Source organism: Rhinolophus hipposideros, assembly GCF_964194185.1.
Source record: "Rhinolophus hipposideros genome assembly, chromosome: 13".
NCBI classification, from domain to species: domain Eukaryota; kingdom Metazoa; phylum Chordata; class Mammalia; order Chiroptera; family Rhinolophidae; genus Rhinolophus; species Rhinolophus hipposideros.
Genome location: NC_138059.1, coordinates 45,596,879 through 45,618,021, shown reverse-complemented (window position 1 = coordinate 45,618,021; position 21,143 = coordinate 45,596,879). Strand labels below are relative to the sequence as shown.

General features: G+C 35.6%; 1 protein-coding gene across 3 annotated transcripts in view; it reads left to right on the top strand.

Annotated features, from left to right (window-relative positions):
- PRKDC (protein kinase, DNA-activated, catalytic subunit) overlaps window positions 1–21,143 on the top strand; it is a 296,326-nt gene that overhangs the window by 99,018 nt on the left and 176,165 nt on the right. For all 3 annotated transcript variants that reach the window (XM_081070672.1, XM_081070673.1, XM_081070671.1), the window contains exons 31-38: window positions 2,951–3,205; window positions 6,331–6,554; window positions 7,245–7,453; window positions 7,890–8,022; window positions 8,488–8,646; window positions 9,446–9,649; window positions 20,318–20,503; window positions 20,883–20,987. In XM_081070672.1, the coding sequence (XP_080926798.1) occupies window positions 2,951–3,205; window positions 6,331–6,554; window positions 7,245–7,453; window positions 7,890–8,022; window positions 8,488–8,646; window positions 9,446–9,649; window positions 20,318–20,503; window positions 20,883–20,987 (1,475 nt within the window). The remainder of the gene's footprint in view (window positions 1–2,950; window positions 3,206–6,330; window positions 6,555–7,244; window positions 7,454–7,889; window positions 8,023–8,487; window positions 8,647–9,445; window positions 9,650–20,317; window positions 20,504–20,882; window positions 20,988–21,143) is intronic.

The following is a 21,143-nucleotide window of genomic DNA, read 5'->3' as shown; positions in this document are numbered from 1 at the left end:
TAAATGTATTGTTTTATTTTTTCCAGCAAGTTCAACCCCAGGTTCTGTCGCTTACACATGGGAAGCTGTGCTTTAGGACAGACCCATGAACCTGCTTGCTCTCTTCAAGTGCACTGTGCTCTAGGCCAGAACCAGTGCACGCTCTGGCATATGTGTCTGGGTTAGAAAGGTGATAGTGCACTCACTACAAATCATGACAGAGAACCAGTTCTCTTTGGAAAATGGGTGGAGTACTACTTTGGGGCTTTTTCTTCATGGAAGAAGAGTAAAACTTATTTCATGTAATTCTAAAACTTAGAAGGAATTCTACATTTTGTTATACTATGGAATTTATTATAATGTTATGTACTATATATATTTTACATACTACAGAGGGTGCCAAAAATATATACACATTTTAAGAAAAGAAAAAATTGTATGAAAATTGTAATAATATATACAGATAACAAAAGATGAATACAAGTCATGTGTATACATGTTTTTGGCACCACCGGTACATTATATTCATAGTATGTATCATATATGGAATATATTTATCTACTGCTCTATAATTGTATTTATATAGTAGAAATATATATTTGTATTTTTAACTTTGAGAATTGATTAAAAAGCATAATTAGTATTTTATATTTGGTTACAACTTTGAAAGTTTGTTTTGTGTTTGTTTTGTGTTTGTTTGTTTTGTGTGTTCCAAAGCAACTTTGGAAAGTTTGCTTCCACCAGTCCTGTAAAGTCAGTGTGGGGTGGAGGGGTGGGCATGTTTCCATTATTTTTAAAGGAAACTAAGGCCCGGATATTTTACATGGGTAGAACTACTTGTTGGCAAACTCTTCCTCACATTTGGGTCTTTGGCTGTCTCTTGCCCACATAATTTCTAGTGATGTCAACTTGACTGACTCAAGACATTTCTATTGCCCTTCCTTTCAATTGCCTCTAATTGAGACCTCATATATTTTCATTGAAGTAAATGAGCTCTACTTCTCAGAATTGTTTTTGTTAAATTAAGGGTACTAAGTAGTAGATGAACTTGCCCTGCTACCAACATAAAGTTTTTATAAAATTAATGAGCATTCCTTGACTTACCTTTTCAGTGTCCTCCAGTGGTGCATCTACATTTCCTGTATCTTTTCCTCTAATGGTTTTTAAGAGATACGATAGGCGTCTCTTTAGATCAGAGGTCTTATGTCCTGAGGTCCTGCACTATTAGAGGGGGTGCTGGGCACATCAACACCCAACTGCAGGTATGTCCTTATGACATGTTTCAGGGGCTTCTGAGATCAGTGAATGGGAACATGTTGCACAACAAGCCAGAGTGACAGATTACCACACTCGTGAGGAGGAGAGTGAGAAGAAGTAGAGAGCTGGGAAGATTCCAAGCTCTCCAAATGTACTTTCCTATTTCTCTTAGGCTTTTCTTTGTCCTTACTCGTGTTCCCTTGTCTTGTTCTTTGTCTAGATCTGTCTTTTTTTAAAAAAAATAATAATGCTGCAATGAACATGGAGATGCATATCTTTTTTTATTATTATTATATTGGGGAATATTGGGGAACAATGCGTTTCTCCAGGGCGCAGCTCAGCTCCAAGTCCAGTCACCATTTTCAGTCTTTAGTTGCAGGGGGCACAGCTCACCATCCCATGTGGGAATTGAACCTGCAGCTTTGTTGTTGAGAGCTCATGCTCTAATCAACTAAGCCATCCAGCCTCCCCTCCAGAAGCTCAGCGGCAGCTCATTGTCTTCAGTCTAGTTGTGAATGGTACAGCTCACTGGCCCATGCAGGAATCGAACCCGCAACCCTGTTGTCCAGAGCACGTGCTCTAACCAACTGAGTCATTTTGTGTCCTTTATTTCCTTACTTTCTATTCTATCACTCTTAGCTAGTACTTGATATAGAATTTAAATATGTTATTATTTTCACTCATTGTTAGAGTTTTATTTTCTTTGTTTGTTCTTAGTGAAAATAATGAAACATTTAACATTTCTTTCTAAAGCAAACCCTGAAAACATGATGTTAATCCTTCACTTATAGAACTTCTCATAAGTATTTTTTGACACAATAGAAAAACTGTTTCTTCTTAAGATGTCAAAGTTACATTACTATTTTGGATTATTCACTAACTTCGTTAGACTCAAAATGATTTGGCATTTTCAGAGCCTCTCATTTCAGGGAATATAAAATAAAATTTTGTGATTTTTTTTTTCTCTTTAATTTAGAAAATGATGACTACCTAAAAGAAAAGTACCTTTTAACAAGCAGATCATTTGACTCTTTTATTTAATAAACCCTACACTTACTGTGTGGTAGATGCTACTCTAAGCACTTTCAAATATAAACTAATTAATTTTTGTAATAACCTCAGCGGTAGATACTATTATGATTCTCATTTACGGATGAGGAAACTGGGACATGAGAGGCCAGGTCACCACAGCTGGGCGGTAGCACAGCCAGGATAGGAACTTAAGATTCACAGTGCTCTTTTTGTGTTTCTCTCTTAAATTACTCCTTTAAAAAACTAATAATAGTATTTAAGATAAAAGGAAGAAAAAAGGCCAGGAAGTTTACAGTTATTTAAATGGTAGCCAACTATTTTTATAATGTTTAAAGAAACTGAAGAAAATGGTTTTTGATAGAAATATCTTCTTGGCAGTAATTATAGTGAAACAAGTTGTGAGTACTGTGGTTAAAAAAAAAGATTGTCCTGTATCATTTTGAAATTTTACTACTCTAGTAGATAGTTTATGTGGGACTTTTATTGAAAACTATATTTGAAATATTGTGTAGTGCCAGTCTTGTTCTGCCCTGGTTACATTTTTTAACTTACCAGACTTTTATTTTTTATTATTTTATTATTGAGGGATGCTGTTTTTAGTTAGGCATAGTGATTCGATGAAATAATTTTAATTACATGTAAGTTATTTATATGTATGTTTTAATCTTGTTTCATTTTTAAGGCAACAAAGGCCCTTCTTTATGGCTGAAAGAAATTATCAAAAAAGAAGATACTTCCTTTCTCATAAACATATTTGAGGGTGGGGGAAGAGATTGTGATCCGCCATCAGGCATCCTTGCTCAGCCAACCCTCTGCCATATGCAAGGACCGTTCAGTCTAAGAGCTGCCCTGCAGTGGATGGACTTGCTTCTGGCAGCTCTGGAGTGTTACAACACATTCATTAAAGAGAAAACCTTTGAAGCACCTGAGGTCTTGGGTAAGTAACACTTACCCCTAAGTTAGTGGTATTCAGTTCTGCCTGTAGTCATTGTGGGGAAAATGCCAGTGGTGTTTTTGATGAGGCAGTTTGCTGCTGCCCAAAAATAACAATAACAATGGTGACAACATCATTTAGTATTGTGCAAAGTGCTTTACCTGCATTCTTACTTAATCTCAAAATGAGGATGTTAGTATGATTTAGATGACACAAGTAAGGCTACAAAAACAAAGTCTATTCTTCCTTTTTGCCCTGTCCACAGGTTCTTGACCCTTTTATGAAAATAACCTTTTAAGGTTTTCATTTGCACATAGTATATTAAAAAGAGTCTTTCTTGACCTAAAGCTTTAGGATCTTATTCTGTGTTTCTATGTAGCATATCTTTGTTTTTCTTACATTTTCCTATTAAGCATTTTTATTATAATATGGTAATAACAGTGTTGTTTGCAGAGAAGCAGAACATAAGGTAGAATATCTGTTTGTTCCTTGGCCCATGCTGGGAAGAAGAAGGTAGGCAGTCTCCATCCTTTTTGTGACCTAAATGGGACTGAGGATAGGAGATGGCTTTTGGGAGGTGCATTTTTCCAAGGGTAGAGCATCTGGAGCTGACCGATGTGCTCTCTGCTTTGCAATTCTCTGAGCAGGCATATGTTAATTTTCTGGAGTTTCACTTAAATCCTCTCTCATGAGCTGAACCTCAGACTTGCCACTCAGAACATGTTCTCTTATTAGAATGTTTTTTTTTTTAATATAGAAGGGGAATCCATACTAGTGGTGGTGGTGGCTGACTAAAGGAACTACCATGCTCTCTTTAATTCCATCAGAGATAAGGTCCATATTATGGAAATTTGGGAGAAAGGATTAGGGCTATTTTCCTTCTAGCTTGAGGATGATAAAGCCAGGCATATTGGGGAGTGTATAATGTGTGCACATGTACACAAACTAAAGTTCAGGAAAACAGATTTTATACTGTTCTGAGAAAATCTGACTCCATAGTGATTCTAGCATGAGATTATCAGAAGGCTAGGTCAAAAATTTGTGAAACCTTAAAAACAGCAATAACAGCTGTTCAGTTTCAAATAGTACCTTAAATTTATTGTTTTAAGAAGATCTCATATCCTCATTTTGAAAATCTAAACAAGAAAGCATAGAATATATGCCAAACCTCTCCCCTAATCACATTCCCTAGTGATAAACACTATAGTAGTTTAGTGTTTACTTTTCTAAATTTTGTTATACATATTGTGTATTTTTTCTGATTTTCATTTTTTAGTTAATGGGATCATTATGTGTGCTTTTCTGTAATTTACTTTTTAAAAAGAAACAACATATTAGACATCTTTTTATGTTGGTATATATAGCTTGATGTAGTTTAAATATACACATATTACTAAATCAGTGTCTGTATTACTTTAAGTAGTTTTAAACCAGTTTTATTCATTTACCCTGTGAGGAGAGGGAGACATTAAAAACAGTGTACCTTCATTCAAACTTTAAAGTTGACCCCCAAAATTTGTTTTCCGCATAGCTTTCTGGTGTGTTGTAAATGTTGACATTTTAATATAAAACTGTTAACATTACTTGAAAAAAAGTATTCCTTGGAACCTAAATACTATAGTAGTTTTATATTTAACATCATCAGCTTTAAAATACAATTTCTTTATGGAGAATTTTGCGCAGTCCCTCATTATTATTATTGTTCCATCACCCTTACATTTTTTTTAACCTAAGGTGTCATGCTTTTATGCTTGTGTTTTTCCTTATAACTCTACCTATGTCTTTGTAATAAAGGGTCTGTGTTTAAAGGTTTCTTATGTGTTACCATTGCATTTATTATTAGAGCACATTATATTCATTACTACCGCAACATAAGTATAATAAACATTTTTATAATCGTTACATATAAAGGAAAATTAAATGGTTAGAATTTTATTGTTTGTTTATTTAGATTTTACTACTAAAAAAACTTGTTCATATAAACAAGAGCTATATTTGAATAATTCGACAGGGCACAGTTTTTTTGCCTAGTTAACATATTTTTCGCACAGTTAACATATTTGTGGTTGGAATGAGTCATGCAGCCCATGGTCTGTTGTATTCAAAGATACTTGGTGTTTGAGGATTAATTTTTAATGTATTTTCTCTCAGTTCTTTGAATACATGGTGACTTGTCATCAAAATTATTTTTGGTGATCCATCAGTTGACAGTTTAACTTTCTTTAAATTTTATGAAAACAAAGGCTTGGAAACCATCAGACTTGTGAAAGGATTTCTTAGTCATTACGTTTAGTCATTCTTTCAACATCTTTGTCACTGTTTTAAATTGTTGCTTTGGGGCTCCAAAGGTCTTTAACTTTAATTATACCCTGAGATAATAAACTGCAGTAAGATTGAGCAGAAGAGAAAGGTGCATCTCTTTCTTTTGTTAAACAGGAGAAGGGTAATCATGAAAGAGGTGGAGATGGGAAAGGAGCACCAGCACAATCATGTTTTCAGATTGATGACTTTTATGAAAAAGTCCATATGAGAGTTGATCTGAAATTGATTGTATAAGATGACCAGTGCCCATACACACTTGTTTGAAAATAACTGCCACAATTGGTCTCTCTGTTGCCCCTTTGAAGGACATTTAAGTTGTTTCTACTTTTTTATTGTTAAGAACAATGCTAAAATAAACATCCTTACAAACACATCTTTACAATTCTGCAATTTCACTCAGATAAAATTTCAGTGCTAGATCAAAGCATAAAACCTTTTTAACATTTTATATAAATTAGCATAAGTTTTGAAGCTTTTGGTATGATTTGCCAAATTGCCCTTCAAAAAGATCATATTAATTTATATTCCCACAAGTAGTGTTTGAGAAGCAAGACTTAACTGTCCATAAATGTGTTCTTATTACAGGAGTCTAAAGGTGAATTCTATTTGAGTGGAATTAATTCTGAAATTTTGAAATGAGAAGAAATTACTGCCATTTTATTCAGTTTTTATTGATCTTTTTTTGAAAAATTTTGAAATTTTGACTAAAAGTATATCATGCCTATATTTAAAGAAGAAATTTTACATTAACCTTGGTGAAGTTAGAAGGAAGCACATGTTAATATTTTAATGTAATTGTTTTCTAGGTACTGACACACGGTCTTTACTTTGGAAAGCGGTGGCTTTCTTTTTAGAAAGCATTGCTATGCATGATATTATGGCAGCAGAAAAGTGCTTTGGCACTGGGGCAACAAGTAACAAACCCAGCCCACAAGAGGAAGAAAGATATAATTATAGCAAATGCACAATTATCGTTCGTATGATGGAGTTTACCACAACACTGCTCAGCATCTATCCAGAAGGCTGGAAGGTAGGGTCACTCCTGCTGCTTTATTAATTTGAGGTCAGTACTTGGCACTGGAAAAACATATAAAGTACTTATTAGAAGTGGTTTTTGCTGTCTTAGAACTTCCCATTGCTGTGGGAGTTATCTGTTCTTGAAAATAATAAAACTGCTCATTGTGTGAAGAAAATACAAAATACTTTTTCTAAATTTTTGTTTGATATTGCATTTTATACTATGATCCACCTTAGGAAACATGCATTAGCAAATATTTATAAATGTATCTGTGATGCTTGTTATATAAACAAACTCCAGTCAATACATCCAGTTAATATATACTAAACACCTACTATATGCCCTGTCCTGCGGGCAGATACAGCATTGCCCTAATAAACCAGGGGCTGGAAAACTGGTCCATAGGCTAAATTGTACCTGCTGCCTGCTTTTGTAAAGAAGGTTTCCTTGGAATATATCCAGGTTCATTTGTTCATATATTGTCCATGACCACTTTCATGCTATAATGGCAGTTAAGTAGTTGCAGCAGTGACCTTATGGCCCACAAAGCCAAAAACATTTATTGTCTGACCCTTCACAGAGAAAGTTTGCCAATCTTCGCCCTTGCCAAGCAAAAATTTCCAGATTCATGGACCTTATACTTTAGTGAAACTCCAAATCTTGACTAATAGATGTGTTTTTATTCCGATCCATCTTTTACAGCATCTTGAGAAGTATTTATGTAACACAAACCTTATGAGACTCTTGGTGAAAACCCTTTGTGAGCCCTCGAGCATAGGTTTCAATATTGGTGATGTCCCCGTTATGGATCATCTTCCCGATGTTTGTGTGAACCTGATGAGAGCACTGAAGAAGTCCCAATACAAAGACATCCTAGAGGTGCACCTCAAGGAAAAAATAACAGCACAGAGGTGGGCATTCGGATCATGCTCAGGGTCAGTGTTGTAGTGAAATTAAGGTTGCAACATGCTCTGGCAGCCATGTGTGTTGCTTCTGTAGCCCCATTTTTTCAAGTAAAGGATCTCATCAGTGGGTGTTTGGTGCAGAGGATTTCATCTGTTTGAAATTTATCTATTTAGCAACTGCCTTCACTGCACCTTAAGAGTACATAAGCCTTGGATGGGCTTAGCCTCGTGTTGATTTCCACAGCTGGATTAGTGCATGGGCCCCTTGTTTGGTGTTAGCCTGTGTTTGCTTTCTAGGCTATGTCATGAATTTGAGTGCCAGGTAAATACATTTATAGTAGATACATTTATAGTAGAACACATGTATTTTCAGTGTGTCCTGATAATTTAATAAGATCAGCACTTATCTAAGTTTTCTTTTTTGCTTTTTTCACATGGCCAGCATTGAGAAGCTCTGTGCTGTTAACCTGTGTGGCCCTGATGCTTATGTGGATAGGGCCGAGCTGGCTTCTATCGTGTCAGCTTGTAAACAACTTCATAAAGCTGGTCTTTTGCATGTTATATTACCATCTCAGGTAACCACAGCCAGTTTGTTTTTACATTTCTTTTAGCTTCATTATGCTAATTATTCTATTTATATTAGTCTATTTATAGTCTTTTTAAAACATCCTTAATGTACAGAGTATGCTGAAATGGGAATTACAGAAATCCTTGCTCCAGGCATGTAGGTATTACCAGGAATATAAATATGAAAGTAAATATAAAAAATTTATAAATAAATGAAAATAAAATAAAGGACATTTGAGTATTTCCAGCAGCCTTCTGAAGAACTTTAGGGACTAACTGCTATTGTGTCTTTGTGGCTTGGTGACGTTAATTAAAAATATAGCACAGAAAGCAAAGTTGAGTGAAAAATTTCCTGACAATTGAAAGGCAGTTGTCAGTGTTAACTCACATGGATTTTTAATTAATGAAGAGTGTAAAATTGTTTTTCTATGAAATATCTATTGCTGGATATTTCATTGTTGACTTTATTTTAGTCTGTAGATCAGCGTCATTCTATTGGCACAAAACTTCTTTCCCTGGTTTATAAAAGCATTGCACCTGGACATGAACGACAGTGCCTTCCATCACTAGACCCCAGTTGTAAGCGATTGGCCAGTGGACTTCTGGAGTTGGCCTTTGCTTTCGGAGGACTGGTAGGAAAAACAGCTACATGCTATGCTATCTTCATGATGTAAATATACAATTCACATGCATTGTGTCTTTAAAAACGTGAATTTAGTTTGGTAAGTTCTCAGATGCACAAGTACTTTAATTTATGTAAGCTGACTTTCTAAAAGGTTTGTTTTTTTTACTGTTGTCTTTTTAATAGAATAGAACAGCATTCCTTTAAGTTGGGGTTTTGTCAATCCCGTTTTGATTTCAAAAGTACTTTAGGCAGAGAACAGCTGAACTGTGTTGACACAGTGGTCTCTTCTTCCCCTATCCTTAGTGATTCTTCAAGTGGTTGATTAGGGAGAGCCCCTGCAGGATAATTCCAGAGGCACCACAAAAAATGTCTTCGTTGTTTGAACTCTGCAGATCTGGCCTCAAACAGTCTCTGCTATAGCAGAGACCTGCCGGCCAGTACTGTGTGTTCACTCCATTTTACCCATCTTTTCTCTTGTTGCAGAAACCTCTTTGCCCCCTTGTCCACTTAAGGTAAACAAGTTACATACTTAAATTTCTAAAAAGGCACCCTTACTAGATTCTCCCCTCAAAACAACAAGATTTCTGGAAATTTGGGAGAAACGTGAGTCAGAGAACATTTCTTTCCCAAAATGCAACGTAGAAAATGGAGGCTCATTGAAGTGTATACAGTTCAAACTTGAACCCAGGCTTTTAAATATCAGGCTCTGTATGATTTTCCACTTTCAAAATTAATAGCAACCCAAAGAGTCTTTCTTTAACACTTAAGGTATGTATGTCTTTTATCACACTTTTCTTTCTTCTTAGTGTGAGTGCCTTGTGAGTCTTCTTCTGGACACAGCAGTGGTGTTCATGCCATCCACAGGAGGCTCCCAGAGAAACATTGTCAGCTTCTGTCATGGAGAGTATTTTTATAGCTTGTTCTCAAACACAATCAACACTGAATTGTTGAAAGATTTAGATCTTGCTGTATTGGAGCTCATGAAATCATCTGTGGATAATCCCAAAATGGTAATGAAATTTTACTTTAAATAAAGTATTTTTTAATATAATGCTTATGTTCCTGAAATATATCATTAAAACAAATCAAGGTCGCTTCCTGGAAGGTTTAAAGCTCTTGCCAGTGTTTAAAAATAAGATCAAAGGAAACAAAACAAATCCTTTAATAATGGATGTTGAAACTTTGTTTTTTCTAATCTCTCAGACGCCCCCGACCCCCCCCCATCAAAAAAAATCTCTAAGCCTAATATTACAAGACACAGCTATGTAGAATATTGACTTTTGTCAAGACTTGGCATTGAAGCTCATAAAGCTGTCCTGAGGCCCAAGCCTGCCTTTGCTTTTCCACCAGCCATGAGCTGGCCCTGTACATTCTGATATCACTTTGTGCATGTTCCTGCTATAGCCCTTACATTAAACCTTTGGAGATCAATATTTAATATACAGTTGATTTTATAAAAACTTATAAATTTAACCTGGTCTGTCGACAATAAGAAACTTAACTGTTAGAATGACCTTTTTAAGTGACGATTGTGTAATTTACTATTGAGTTAAGATTTTATTTCAAACAGTGCTTGTTGTCATTGTATGGGAATATTTTGTGTTAGTCACTAGGAATTTGTATTTTTTAAAGTTACAAATAAAATTGTAGTAGACCCAAACATTCAGGAAATGTAACAATTTGGACTTTAAAACTGTTCAGACTTCTACTGAAGATGATGCATAAAAGCCATGTGCATTTACCTCCACCTCCCCAAATCCCTCTACAATGACAGACACAGTTTAAGAACAAAAAGCACATCTTAGAGGACACAGAGGAAAGGAGAAAAGACAAGAGTGACAACACTTTGAAAGATAGAAAGCAAAAGGACAAATGGTAACAGACTTCAGAGTCCAAGAAAGCTGCAGTATGACCTTAGCAGTGGGAAGATGGGCATCTAATTTGTGCTGCAGAACTCAGAAAGGAGTCAGGCCATGGAGACTGGGCTTCTAGAGTACAGAGAGAGCAGGGTGTGGAGGATTAGTTGAACATTAGCCATCCTCTGTGGTTAGGGGAACTCATTCTTCCCCACTTGAGAATGGAGGTGGCTGATTCTCTGGACAGGAGAAACATCTCTGGACTGAGGGACCCTAGGCGTAGTAGAGTGCAAGGATGCTCTTTTTCTTTTTTCCTTTAGTGAAGATTAGAATCCCATTTATTACACAATACAAGTATCTCTTTTTAAGCAGTGTAGTAAAGTTTGTAATACTTTGCACCATAACAAAAAATTTTGTTATTATACTAGTGACAGTTTTATTTTGTACTTTTATCTCTCAAGTTTCATGTTCTCCAACTTTACTGATTGTAGTCTCCCACTAATTTTTTTTTTAAAAACCAAAGTATTTCTAGTGTATGCTATATTTTTTTATTTAGCCCATTTTTCTGTTGGGAATGTACATTCTTATTAATTTGTTAGAGATTTATATATATTAAGGATAGTAGATCTCTCTCTATCATGTATAAGGAAAGTACTTTTTCCTATTGACCATTTATCTTTCAGTCTCACTTGGAGTGTTTCTTTTATAATACAGAAGTAATTAAATTTTTATAGTTAAACTTACCTTCTTTTTCATTGAACATTTGTCTTTCAGTCTCACTTGGAGTGTTTCTTTAATAATACAGAAGTAATTAAACTTTTATAGTTAAACTTACCTTCTTTTTCATTGTTTACGTCTTTTATGTCATACTTACAAAAGCATTCTCTACCCCAATATTGTCTTTTAAATCTGCTCATATTTTCTTTTGTTACTTTTACAATTTCTTTTTGTAACAAATGTAAATCATACAAAGAGCACTGTAGAAAAGACATTTTATCCCCAAATGGTTACATATTGGACAAACATTTATTTTCTAATGCATATTTTCCTCACCAATTGAAGATTCTAACTTTTTCAAATGCTATTTCTCTAAGATTGGGCATTTTAATTTGTTACATAATCATCTACTTCTCAGCCAGTACCACATTGTTTTCATTTCAGCAATTTTAAGATACATTTTAACATCTAGTAAGACAGTGTTCCTTCTTCATATTTTTGTTTATCAGAATTCTTCCAGGTATACTTGAAAGTTTATTCTTCAAAGTGAAACTTAGAATCATTTTCTCAATTCTCTCACCACCCTTCCCACAATATATGAGGATTTTGATTAATAATATACTACATAACGAGTAAATTTAAACTAAATTGACCTCTTAAAAAATATTAAGCCCACTTTTTCTATGATATATGTTTCCATTTATTCAAATCATACATTCTAAAATCCTTTTGTCATACTATTATGTAGAATGTTATAATTTTATTTATCTCTTGCCTGTACATTAAGACTATTTTAGATATTAGATACTATTTAGTTATACGTATATGTAAGTGTAATATTTTCCCTTAATATTTTCTTTATAAGATGAGGTATATCAGAAAGCTATTGATTTTATTTATTTTGTAACCATTCATATTAATGAATACCTTTTTCTTTTTCCAGTTTTATTGAGACACAATTGACAAGTAACATAATTAATTTTCAGTTGTACATAATTAATATATGTACAACTTTATGGTGTACAACATGCTGATTTAATATATATAGTGAATTAATTACCACAATAAATTTAATTAACATCTATTCACATAGTTACATTTTTTTCTTTTCTTGGCTATTGTAAATAATGCTGCAGTGAACATTGGGGTACAAATACCTTTTCTAGATAGTGATCTTGTTTTCTTGAGGTATACGAGTATACCCCAAAGTGGAATTGCTGGATCATGTGATCGTTCCATTTTTAATTTTTTGAGGAACCACCACAATGTATTCTATAGTAGTTGCACCAATCTACATTTTCACCAACAGTACACAATGGTTCCCTTTTCTTCACATTCCTCACCAACGTTTGTTATTTGTTGTCTCTGATAATAACCATTCTCACAGGTGTGAGGTGGTATCTCATTGTGGTTTTTATTTGCATTTCTCTGATGATTAGTGATGTTCAACACTTTTTCATGCACTTGTTGGTCATCTATATGTCTTTAGGAAAAGATTTATTGAATTCTGCCTATTTTTTAATTGGTTTGTTTGGTATTTTGCTGTTCAGTTTATGAGTTCATATAATTTTGGTATTAACTCATCAGATATATATTTGCAAGTATTTCCTCTCATTCTGTAACTTACCTTTTCATTTTGTTGGTGATTTTCTTTGCTGTGCAGAAGCTTTTTTAGTTCGATGTAGGCCTACTTGTTTATTTTTGATGTGAAACCCAAAAACTCATTGTCAAAGAGTCTACCCCCTAACTTTTCTTTTAGCAGTTTTGTAGCTTCAGGTCTTACATTAAAGTCTTCAATACATTTTAGTTGATTTTTGTTTAAGATAGGAGTTGAGTTTTATTCTTTTATATGTGGCTGTCCATTTTTCCGAACATTTATTGAAGAGACTATCCTTTCACCATTGCATATTCTTTAATACATTGTCCATTTTTGTGTGGGTATATTTTTGGACTCTGTTCTGTTTTATTGATCTATGTATCTGTTTTTATGCCAATACCATACTGTCTTGATTACTTCAGCATTGTAACAGTGTGAAATTGGAAAGTGTGATGCCTCCAGCTTTGTTCTTCTTTCTCAAGATTCCTTTGGTGTCTGTTCTGGTTCCATGCAAATTCTAGGATTTTTTTTTTTCTGTGAAAAATGACATTGGAATTGTGATAAGGATTGCATTGAATCTACAGATTTGTTTAGGTAATATGTACATTTTAACAATTTAATTCTTCTATTCCATGAGAATGGAATCTGTGTCTTCTTCAATTTTGTTTTATCAGTGTCTTCCAGTTTTGGATGTACAGGTCATTCACCTCCTTGGTTACATTTATTCCTGCGTATTTTCCTTTTGATGCAATTATAAATGGGATTGTTTTCTTACTTTCTTTTTTAGATAGTTTGTTCTTGGTGTATAGAAACATAATGGATTTTTGTATCCTGTACTGAATTCATAGATTAATTTTAATAGGTTTTGGTGCAGTCTTTATATAATATATAATATGTCAACCGCCAATAGAGACAGTTTTATTTCTTCCTTTCTGATTTGAATGCCTTTTATTTTTCTTGTCTGATTGCTCTGGCAAGACTTTTAGTACCGTGTTGAATAAAAGTGGTGAGAGTGAGTATCCTTATATTGTTCCTGTTTCATAGGAAAACTTTGAGCTTTTCGCCATTGAACATGATGTTAATTGTGGACTTGAGATATATGATTTTTGTTATGTTGTGGTTTGTTCCCTCTATACCCAGTTTGTTGAGACTTTTTATCATGAACGGATGTTAATTTTTATCAAATGCTTTTTCTGCATCTATTGAGATGATCATGTGATTTTTATTCATTTTATTAATGTGTGTCTCATTGTTTACTTTAATTTCTAGAACCTTCCTTGCGTCCCCGAAATAAATCACACTTCGTAATGGTGTGTGACTCTTTTAATGTATTGCTAAATTTGCTTTGCTAATATTTTGTTGAAGATTTTTGCATCTATGTTTATCAGGGATATTTCCCTGTAATTTTCTTTTTTTTGTTTTTTTTTAATCTCGTTTTAGTATCAGGGTAATGCTGACCTCATGAAATGAGTTAGAAAGTGTTTCCTTCTCTTCTGAGTTTTGGAAGAGTTTGAGAAGGTATTGGGATTCTTTATTTATTTTTTAAGATTTTTATTAAAATATAGCTAACATCCTATGTTATATTACATTTATATACCTAAAGAAGTGAGTCCAGCAACCATCGGACACCATACCACACTATCACAATATTATTCACTATATTCTTTATGGTGTGCATTACATCCCCATGGCTTATTTTATACCTGCAAATATGGACCTCTTATCCACCTTCCCCCCTTTTTAGTTTTTCAATTACAATTAAAATTTAATATTATTTTATATTAATTTCAGGTGTACAACATAGGGATTAGACATTCATATAATTTAAGAAGTGATCCTCCTGACTGGTCTAGTATTCACTTGGCACCATACATAGTTACTACAATATTATTGACTATGTTCCCAATGCTTTACTTTACATCCCCATGACTATTTTATAACACCATTTTGCACTTTTTAATCGTTTCACCTTTTTCACCATTTCTTCAACCCACCTCCCATCTATCACCCCAGTAAATCTACTACCAGTATGATACCATATAAAGTTATTACAGTATTTTTGACTATGTTCCTTATGTTATACCCTATATTCCCATGACTACTTTGTAACAACCAGTACTTCTTCATCCTTTCTCCTTTTTCACCACCCCCTAACCGCCCTCCCATCTGACAGCCATCTAATTGTTCTCTGTATCTGTGAGTTTGTTTCTGTTTTGTTGTTTTATTTTGTTCTTTATATTCCACATATAAGCAAAATCACATTGTATCTGTCTCTGTCTGACATACTCCACTCAGCACAGCATCCTGCACGTCTACCTTCTCTCTATCCATTCATCTATCGACGGACACCAGCTTGCCTCCACATCTTGGCCATTGTAAACAGTGTTTCAGTGAACATATGGTTTCACATGTCCCCTTGCTGTGGCATTTTTGGGTTTCTTTGAATAAATAGAAGTGGGATTACTGGGTCCTTCTTTGTTCCTTGTTATAGCCTTTGTTTCAAAGTCTGTTTTATCTGGTATAAGTGTTGCTACCCCAGCTTTCTTTGTCTATTTTGATTTTCATTAACTATCATTTTCCATACCTTTACTTTCACTCTGTGTGTGTCCCTCAGTCTGAAGTGAGTTTTAGGCAGCATACTCACATAAGGGTTTTGTTTTCTTATCAGTTCAACCACCATATAGCTTTTCACTGGAGCATTCATTAGTAGTTCATTTACATTTAAAGTAATTGTTGATCAATAGGTAGTTACTGCCATTTTATTTGTTTTTGATCTTTTTTTTCCATCTTAAAGAAGTCTGTCTATTGGTGATGAACTCCTTTAGTTTTTTTTCTTGTTTTGAGGAAGTTCTTTATCTTTCAATTTAAAAAGATAGTGTTGCTGTGTACAGTACTCTTGTTTGTAGGTCATTGCTTTTCATCACTTTGAATATTTCATGCCAATCCCTTCTGGCCTAGAAGGTTTCTGTTCAGAAATCAGCTGACCTTATGGGAGCTCCCTTATAAATAACCTTATAGTTGCCTTTCTCCTGCCGCTTTTAGGATTCTCTCTTTGTCTTTTAACCTTTGCCATTTTAATTATAATGTGTCTTGGTGTGGGCCTGTTTGGGTTCATCTTGTTTGGGATTCTGTGCACTTCCTGAGCTTGTATGTCTATTTCCTTCACGAAGTTAAGAAAGTTTTCAATCGTTATTTCTTCAAATACGTTCTCAATCTCTTGCTTTTTCTCTTCTCCTGGTACCCCTATGAAGTGAATGTTGTAATGCTTGATATCCCAGAGGTCTCTTAAACTATCCTCATTTTGTTTTCTTGGTCCTTTTTTTCCCCTATTCCAATTGGGCATTTTGTGCTACCTTGTCTTCCACTTCGCTGATTCGATCTTCTTATACATCTAGTCTGCTGTGATTCCTTCTAGTACGTTCTTCATTTCAGTCATCATAGTCTCTACTTCCGAGTGGCTCTTTTTACACTTTCTATGTCCTTTTTTTTTTTAATGATTGCTTTCTCTTTGTTGAAGTTTTCACTGAATTCCTTGAGCATCCTTGTATCTGTTGTTTTGAACTGTATATCTGATATATTTCTTGCCTCTGTTTTGGTTAGTTCTTTTTCTGGAGTTTTCTCCTTTCATTTGGGATGTATTTCTTTGTTTCTTCATTTCGACTGTTTCTTGAGTTTGTTTCTATATATTAGGTAGATTTGCTATCTCTCCCAGTCTCAATTGGGTAGCCTTATGTAGTAGTTGCCCTATGGGGCCCCCACTGTACAGACTCCCTGGTCTCCTGTGCTGGGTGCTTCAGGAGTGGCCCTTGTGTGGGTTGCGTATACCCTCCTGCTATATTTAAGCCTTAATTCCTATTGGCACATCAGTTGGTGGAATTGATGCTCAGCCTGACTGGCTGTGGTTTTTCATCATGTCCACAGCTTATGGGCTGACCCCATGGAGCAGGATTTACCCCAGTGGGCTGTAGTGCCTATTGTGATTGCCCTTTGGATGTGCTGCTGTGGGCTAATTGTGTGGTATTCTGTGGTGATCTGAGGGTATGTTGGTTCTTGGGCCTCCTGAGAGGGGCTCTGATGTAGGCCCAGGGCAGCCACTGCCTACAATCAGCTGGGGCCTACCTGGTAGGAGTTTCAAAGCTATCTGCAGTTAGTCCTGCCTGTGAAGGACTTGGAGGTGCATGGGAGAAGCTACGCTGCGAACTGAGGCTGACTGCCACCAGTCCTGGGCTTGTGGTAGCTCCTCAAAAGCCAGGACACACCAAGGCCTGCTGTCACCTGCTAGCTTCCTTAAGGTTCAGCTGCTGATAAAACCTTGTGCATTAGGTGAGTTCAATGAGGCAGGATCTCAAGTTACCAGGGTGAGATGAGTTTTATTCACCACATTAATGTAAATTTTGGTTTGGTGCCAGTACTGAGCCTAGAGCTACTCAACCAAAGTCTCAGAACACACTGAAACCAGTCGCCATTTACTGTGGGCCCACAGATCCCTGAGAGTTGTCTAAGAAAGAGTGCAATACTAATAGAGCTGGCTGCTCCTTAATAAAGTGCCTGCAGCATTGAACAAGTAGGGTTGGGCCGCATCCCAAGAAGCTCACCAGACCAATGCAGATTCAGATTTGGCCTTGGGCTTGGGAGTTGGGTTTAACACAAGGAAGATGGCTCCTGCCTGTAGGCTGCATGGCAGGAGGATTCTCCACAGGGAAAATGGTGACTGTCACTCTAACTCTTGCCCTGTAGCTACACAAGTCAGTCTCTCCCTGTATATCTCTGACTCCTCCTGAGTCACTGCCCCTCCACTGGAGCTTAGGGTAAGTGCCTGGGAGTGAGTCTTGAATGGGCCCTTTAAGAGGATGTCTGGATTTCCCACAGCTTTATGTCTCACCTAGATGGTCGGAATCCCTACTGTTTTTCACAGCCAAATGTGGGGGCTCCTCTTCCTGGCACTGCTAGTACTACGGGATGGGAATCCTAACTCTCCCAGGCAGAACCTTCACAGGTGAAATACTCAATTATCATCTGCCACTGAGAGGTTTGGGGCCGGCCCATTCTAAATCTCCTCTCTTCCTACCAGTCTCAATGTGGTTTCTTTGTATCCTTAGTTATAAAACTTCTGTTCAGGTAGACTTCAGATGGTTCTCCAGGTTGATTGTTCTATAATTTAGTTGTAATTTTAATGTGTTCATGGGAGGAGGCAAGCACAGCATTTATCTACTCCGCCATCTTGGATCTCCCTGTTACCATCATCAGTTCTTCTTTAAATTGGTGGAATTTACCTGTGAAGCCATCTTGTTCTGGACTTTTGTGTATTGGGAGGTTTTTGATGACTGATTCAATCTCCTTAGTGGTAATTGGTCTGTTCAGATATCTGCTGCTTCCTGATTCAATCTTGGTAGGTTGTATGTTTCCTAAGTATTTATACATTTCTTTTTTTAATTTATTTATTGGGGTGACAATTGTTAATGAAATTACATAATTTCAGGTGTACAATTCTGTATTACATCATCTATAAATCCCATTGTGTGTTCACCACCCAGAGTCAGTTCTCCTTCCATCACCATATATTTGATCCCCCTTACCCTTATCTCCCACCCCCCAACCCCCTTACCCTCTGGTAACCACTAAACTATTGTCTGAATACATTTCTTTTAAGTTGTCATATTTGTTGATGTATAATTGTTCACAATAGCCTCTGATGATCCTTTGTGTTTCTGTGGTGTAAGGATAACTTCTTGAATACAGGGAAGTTAAATGAAAGCCTGCCTAAATTCTGATCTTTAAGGCTTAGTTCTTTTCCCCCAATATTGCTTCCACAAGATTGTTATAGGTATATACTCTCAGGCAGGATATTGGAATATGTTAACAAGCCTATGAGAACATAAAAATATTGTCATCACTGCCCAATCAGATCAGTTTGCACCCTGCCCACTGCACAGTGATTCTAGTCAGTTCTTTAATATGTACCAACAGCCAAGGAGAACCAAGACCTGAGGAAAGCATTTTTAAAGCGGACACACAGGGAAAAAGCCACTTAAAGCAGAGACTAATTCAGTGAGATGGAAATGTAGAAAGAAAAGCTTCAGAAAGATGAAAGAAGATACTGTATCCATGAAGCAAGAATTGCTACTGAAAAATAACATCAGAAAACAAAAAAGAATTCTTGGGAATTGATTGTAGGCATCAGAAATTTTAAATGAAATGGGTTTAGAAGAAAAAAATTCAGGAACTATCACAGAAATAGAAGAAAAAGATAAAACAGGAGAGAAAGATGAGGAATCTTGGAATCAATCTACAAGGTCCAGGACCAGGGCCACTGCCCCAGAGGTAAGGCAGGGCTTTCTGAGTAACACAGCTGAAGATAGTTTCAAAGAAATGAAGGCCTTGAGTTTTCAGATGGAAGAGGGCTTTTGAGTGTCCAGCATAGTGTTTGAAAATAGCTCCACATGGAGCACATTTCTTGAAAATTGAAAACCCTGGGGGTTTGGGGTTTACATTAGAAAAGATTTTGAAAAGTTTCTATAGGAGAAAACCTGATTACATTAAAAAGACCAAAAAATTGGATTGCTTTTGTCTTTGTGGTAGCAAAGTGGATGCTAGAGGAACGTGAGCCAAATTTTCTTCATAATTCAGGAAAGACTTCCAACCTGGAGTTCTGAATCTGGTGAGATTATCACTTACGTGTTAATGTTGAATACAAATGTTTCAGTTGTGGCAGATCTCAAAGGAATGTATTTCCTGCTTCTTACTAGGAAGCTACTGTAGGAAATACTTCACTGAAATAAGGCAGTGAGCCAAGAAAGGGAATGATGTTGGATCTGGGAAATTGGCCTGAACACAGAGAAGTGGATGAATCTCCTGGAGGGTGTTAAATAGAGAACCAGAGGGTAGAGGTCACTAACATTCCAGAGCTGGAGCTATGTTGCTACAGAGATGGAGCTGATAGATTTCTTGATATGTTTAGATGTCTTGAGGAGATCAATTTGGGAGAATCTGATGACGAATAATGATGGACACATTGAAAACAGCGAAGTAAGCAAACAAGTATTAACCTCAGGGAGATCAAAATGGAAGAAAGGAAAAGTATGGGTACTACAACTTGGATGATCTGTGAAAAATGTTTACATTGTCGTAATGATAAGAATATTGAATATTAATCCAACCAAATAGAAAGCACTATTGAAAAGGTGATGGGACTGGAAATGTGTATATGTACATGTGCACATGCACATATACTGGTGATGAGGACAGAAGAGAGCCAATTCCTCTTCCCATCGAGAATGCCCCCAACTAAGAAAACAAGAAATAGCAATATGAACATGATTTCATAAATGAGACCACATTATGCTTTTATGGGAAAATTTACATGTTCTCACATTTGAGGAGTTGTGAAGTTAACAGCTATTATAGAAATAACATCTTCATTTTTTCGAGAATAGCCTTGAAATGAAAGTAAATTATGTATGTCAGTCGTTATTAAGACTTTTTCCTCAGTCACCACACAATTGTTTCAGGTGAGCACCGTTTTGAATGGTATGCTAGATCAGAGCTTCAGAGATCGGGCCAATCAGAAATACCAAGGACTGAAACTTGCGACTACAATTCTGCAAAACTGGAGGAAGTGTGATGGGTGGTGGGCCAGAGATTCTGCCCCTGAAAGTAAAATGGCAGTGCTGACCTTACTAGGAAAAGTTTTGCAGGTATTTTGAGAAACCTTAAAAAAAAATTGTGTTTGTTGGTTTGTACTCTGTAGCTTGTATCTTTCAAATTTGATGGGTGTTTTATAAATAAAAAATATTTTTACTGAACAATTGCTGATTATCTTACACTTGATACTTTTTCTATTATTTTACTTCATTATTTATACTCATCATTTCTTATACTTTATTTTTTTAGTGTACCTTTACATGCATTGTCTTACCAGATAGGTTTAAAATATTTTAGAAAAAGATTTGTTGAAACATTGTTGAAGCCCAAGAACAAATTTGTAGATAATTTCATAATTTAAAAATTTGAAAACTGTTAAAGGAAATTAGATGCGTAGTATAGAAATGTATCATGTTTTTATTTCCCCTCCAGATTGAGTCATTTGTGTCATTTAACATAAATCACAGTGCATTCTCTGAAGTCTTTACAACATATGCTACTCTACTTGATGATTCAAAATTGGGTCTACATTTAAAGGTACGTATTAAACACATGCATGTTCAGATCACATTCTTCATTGTTTTCCCGTTTTATAGTTTTGCATATTTGTGTTTTCTATTTTTTATGATGAATAATTTGAAACATTCAAAAGCAGAGAAACTAGCACAGTAAACTCTCATGTACCTATTATCC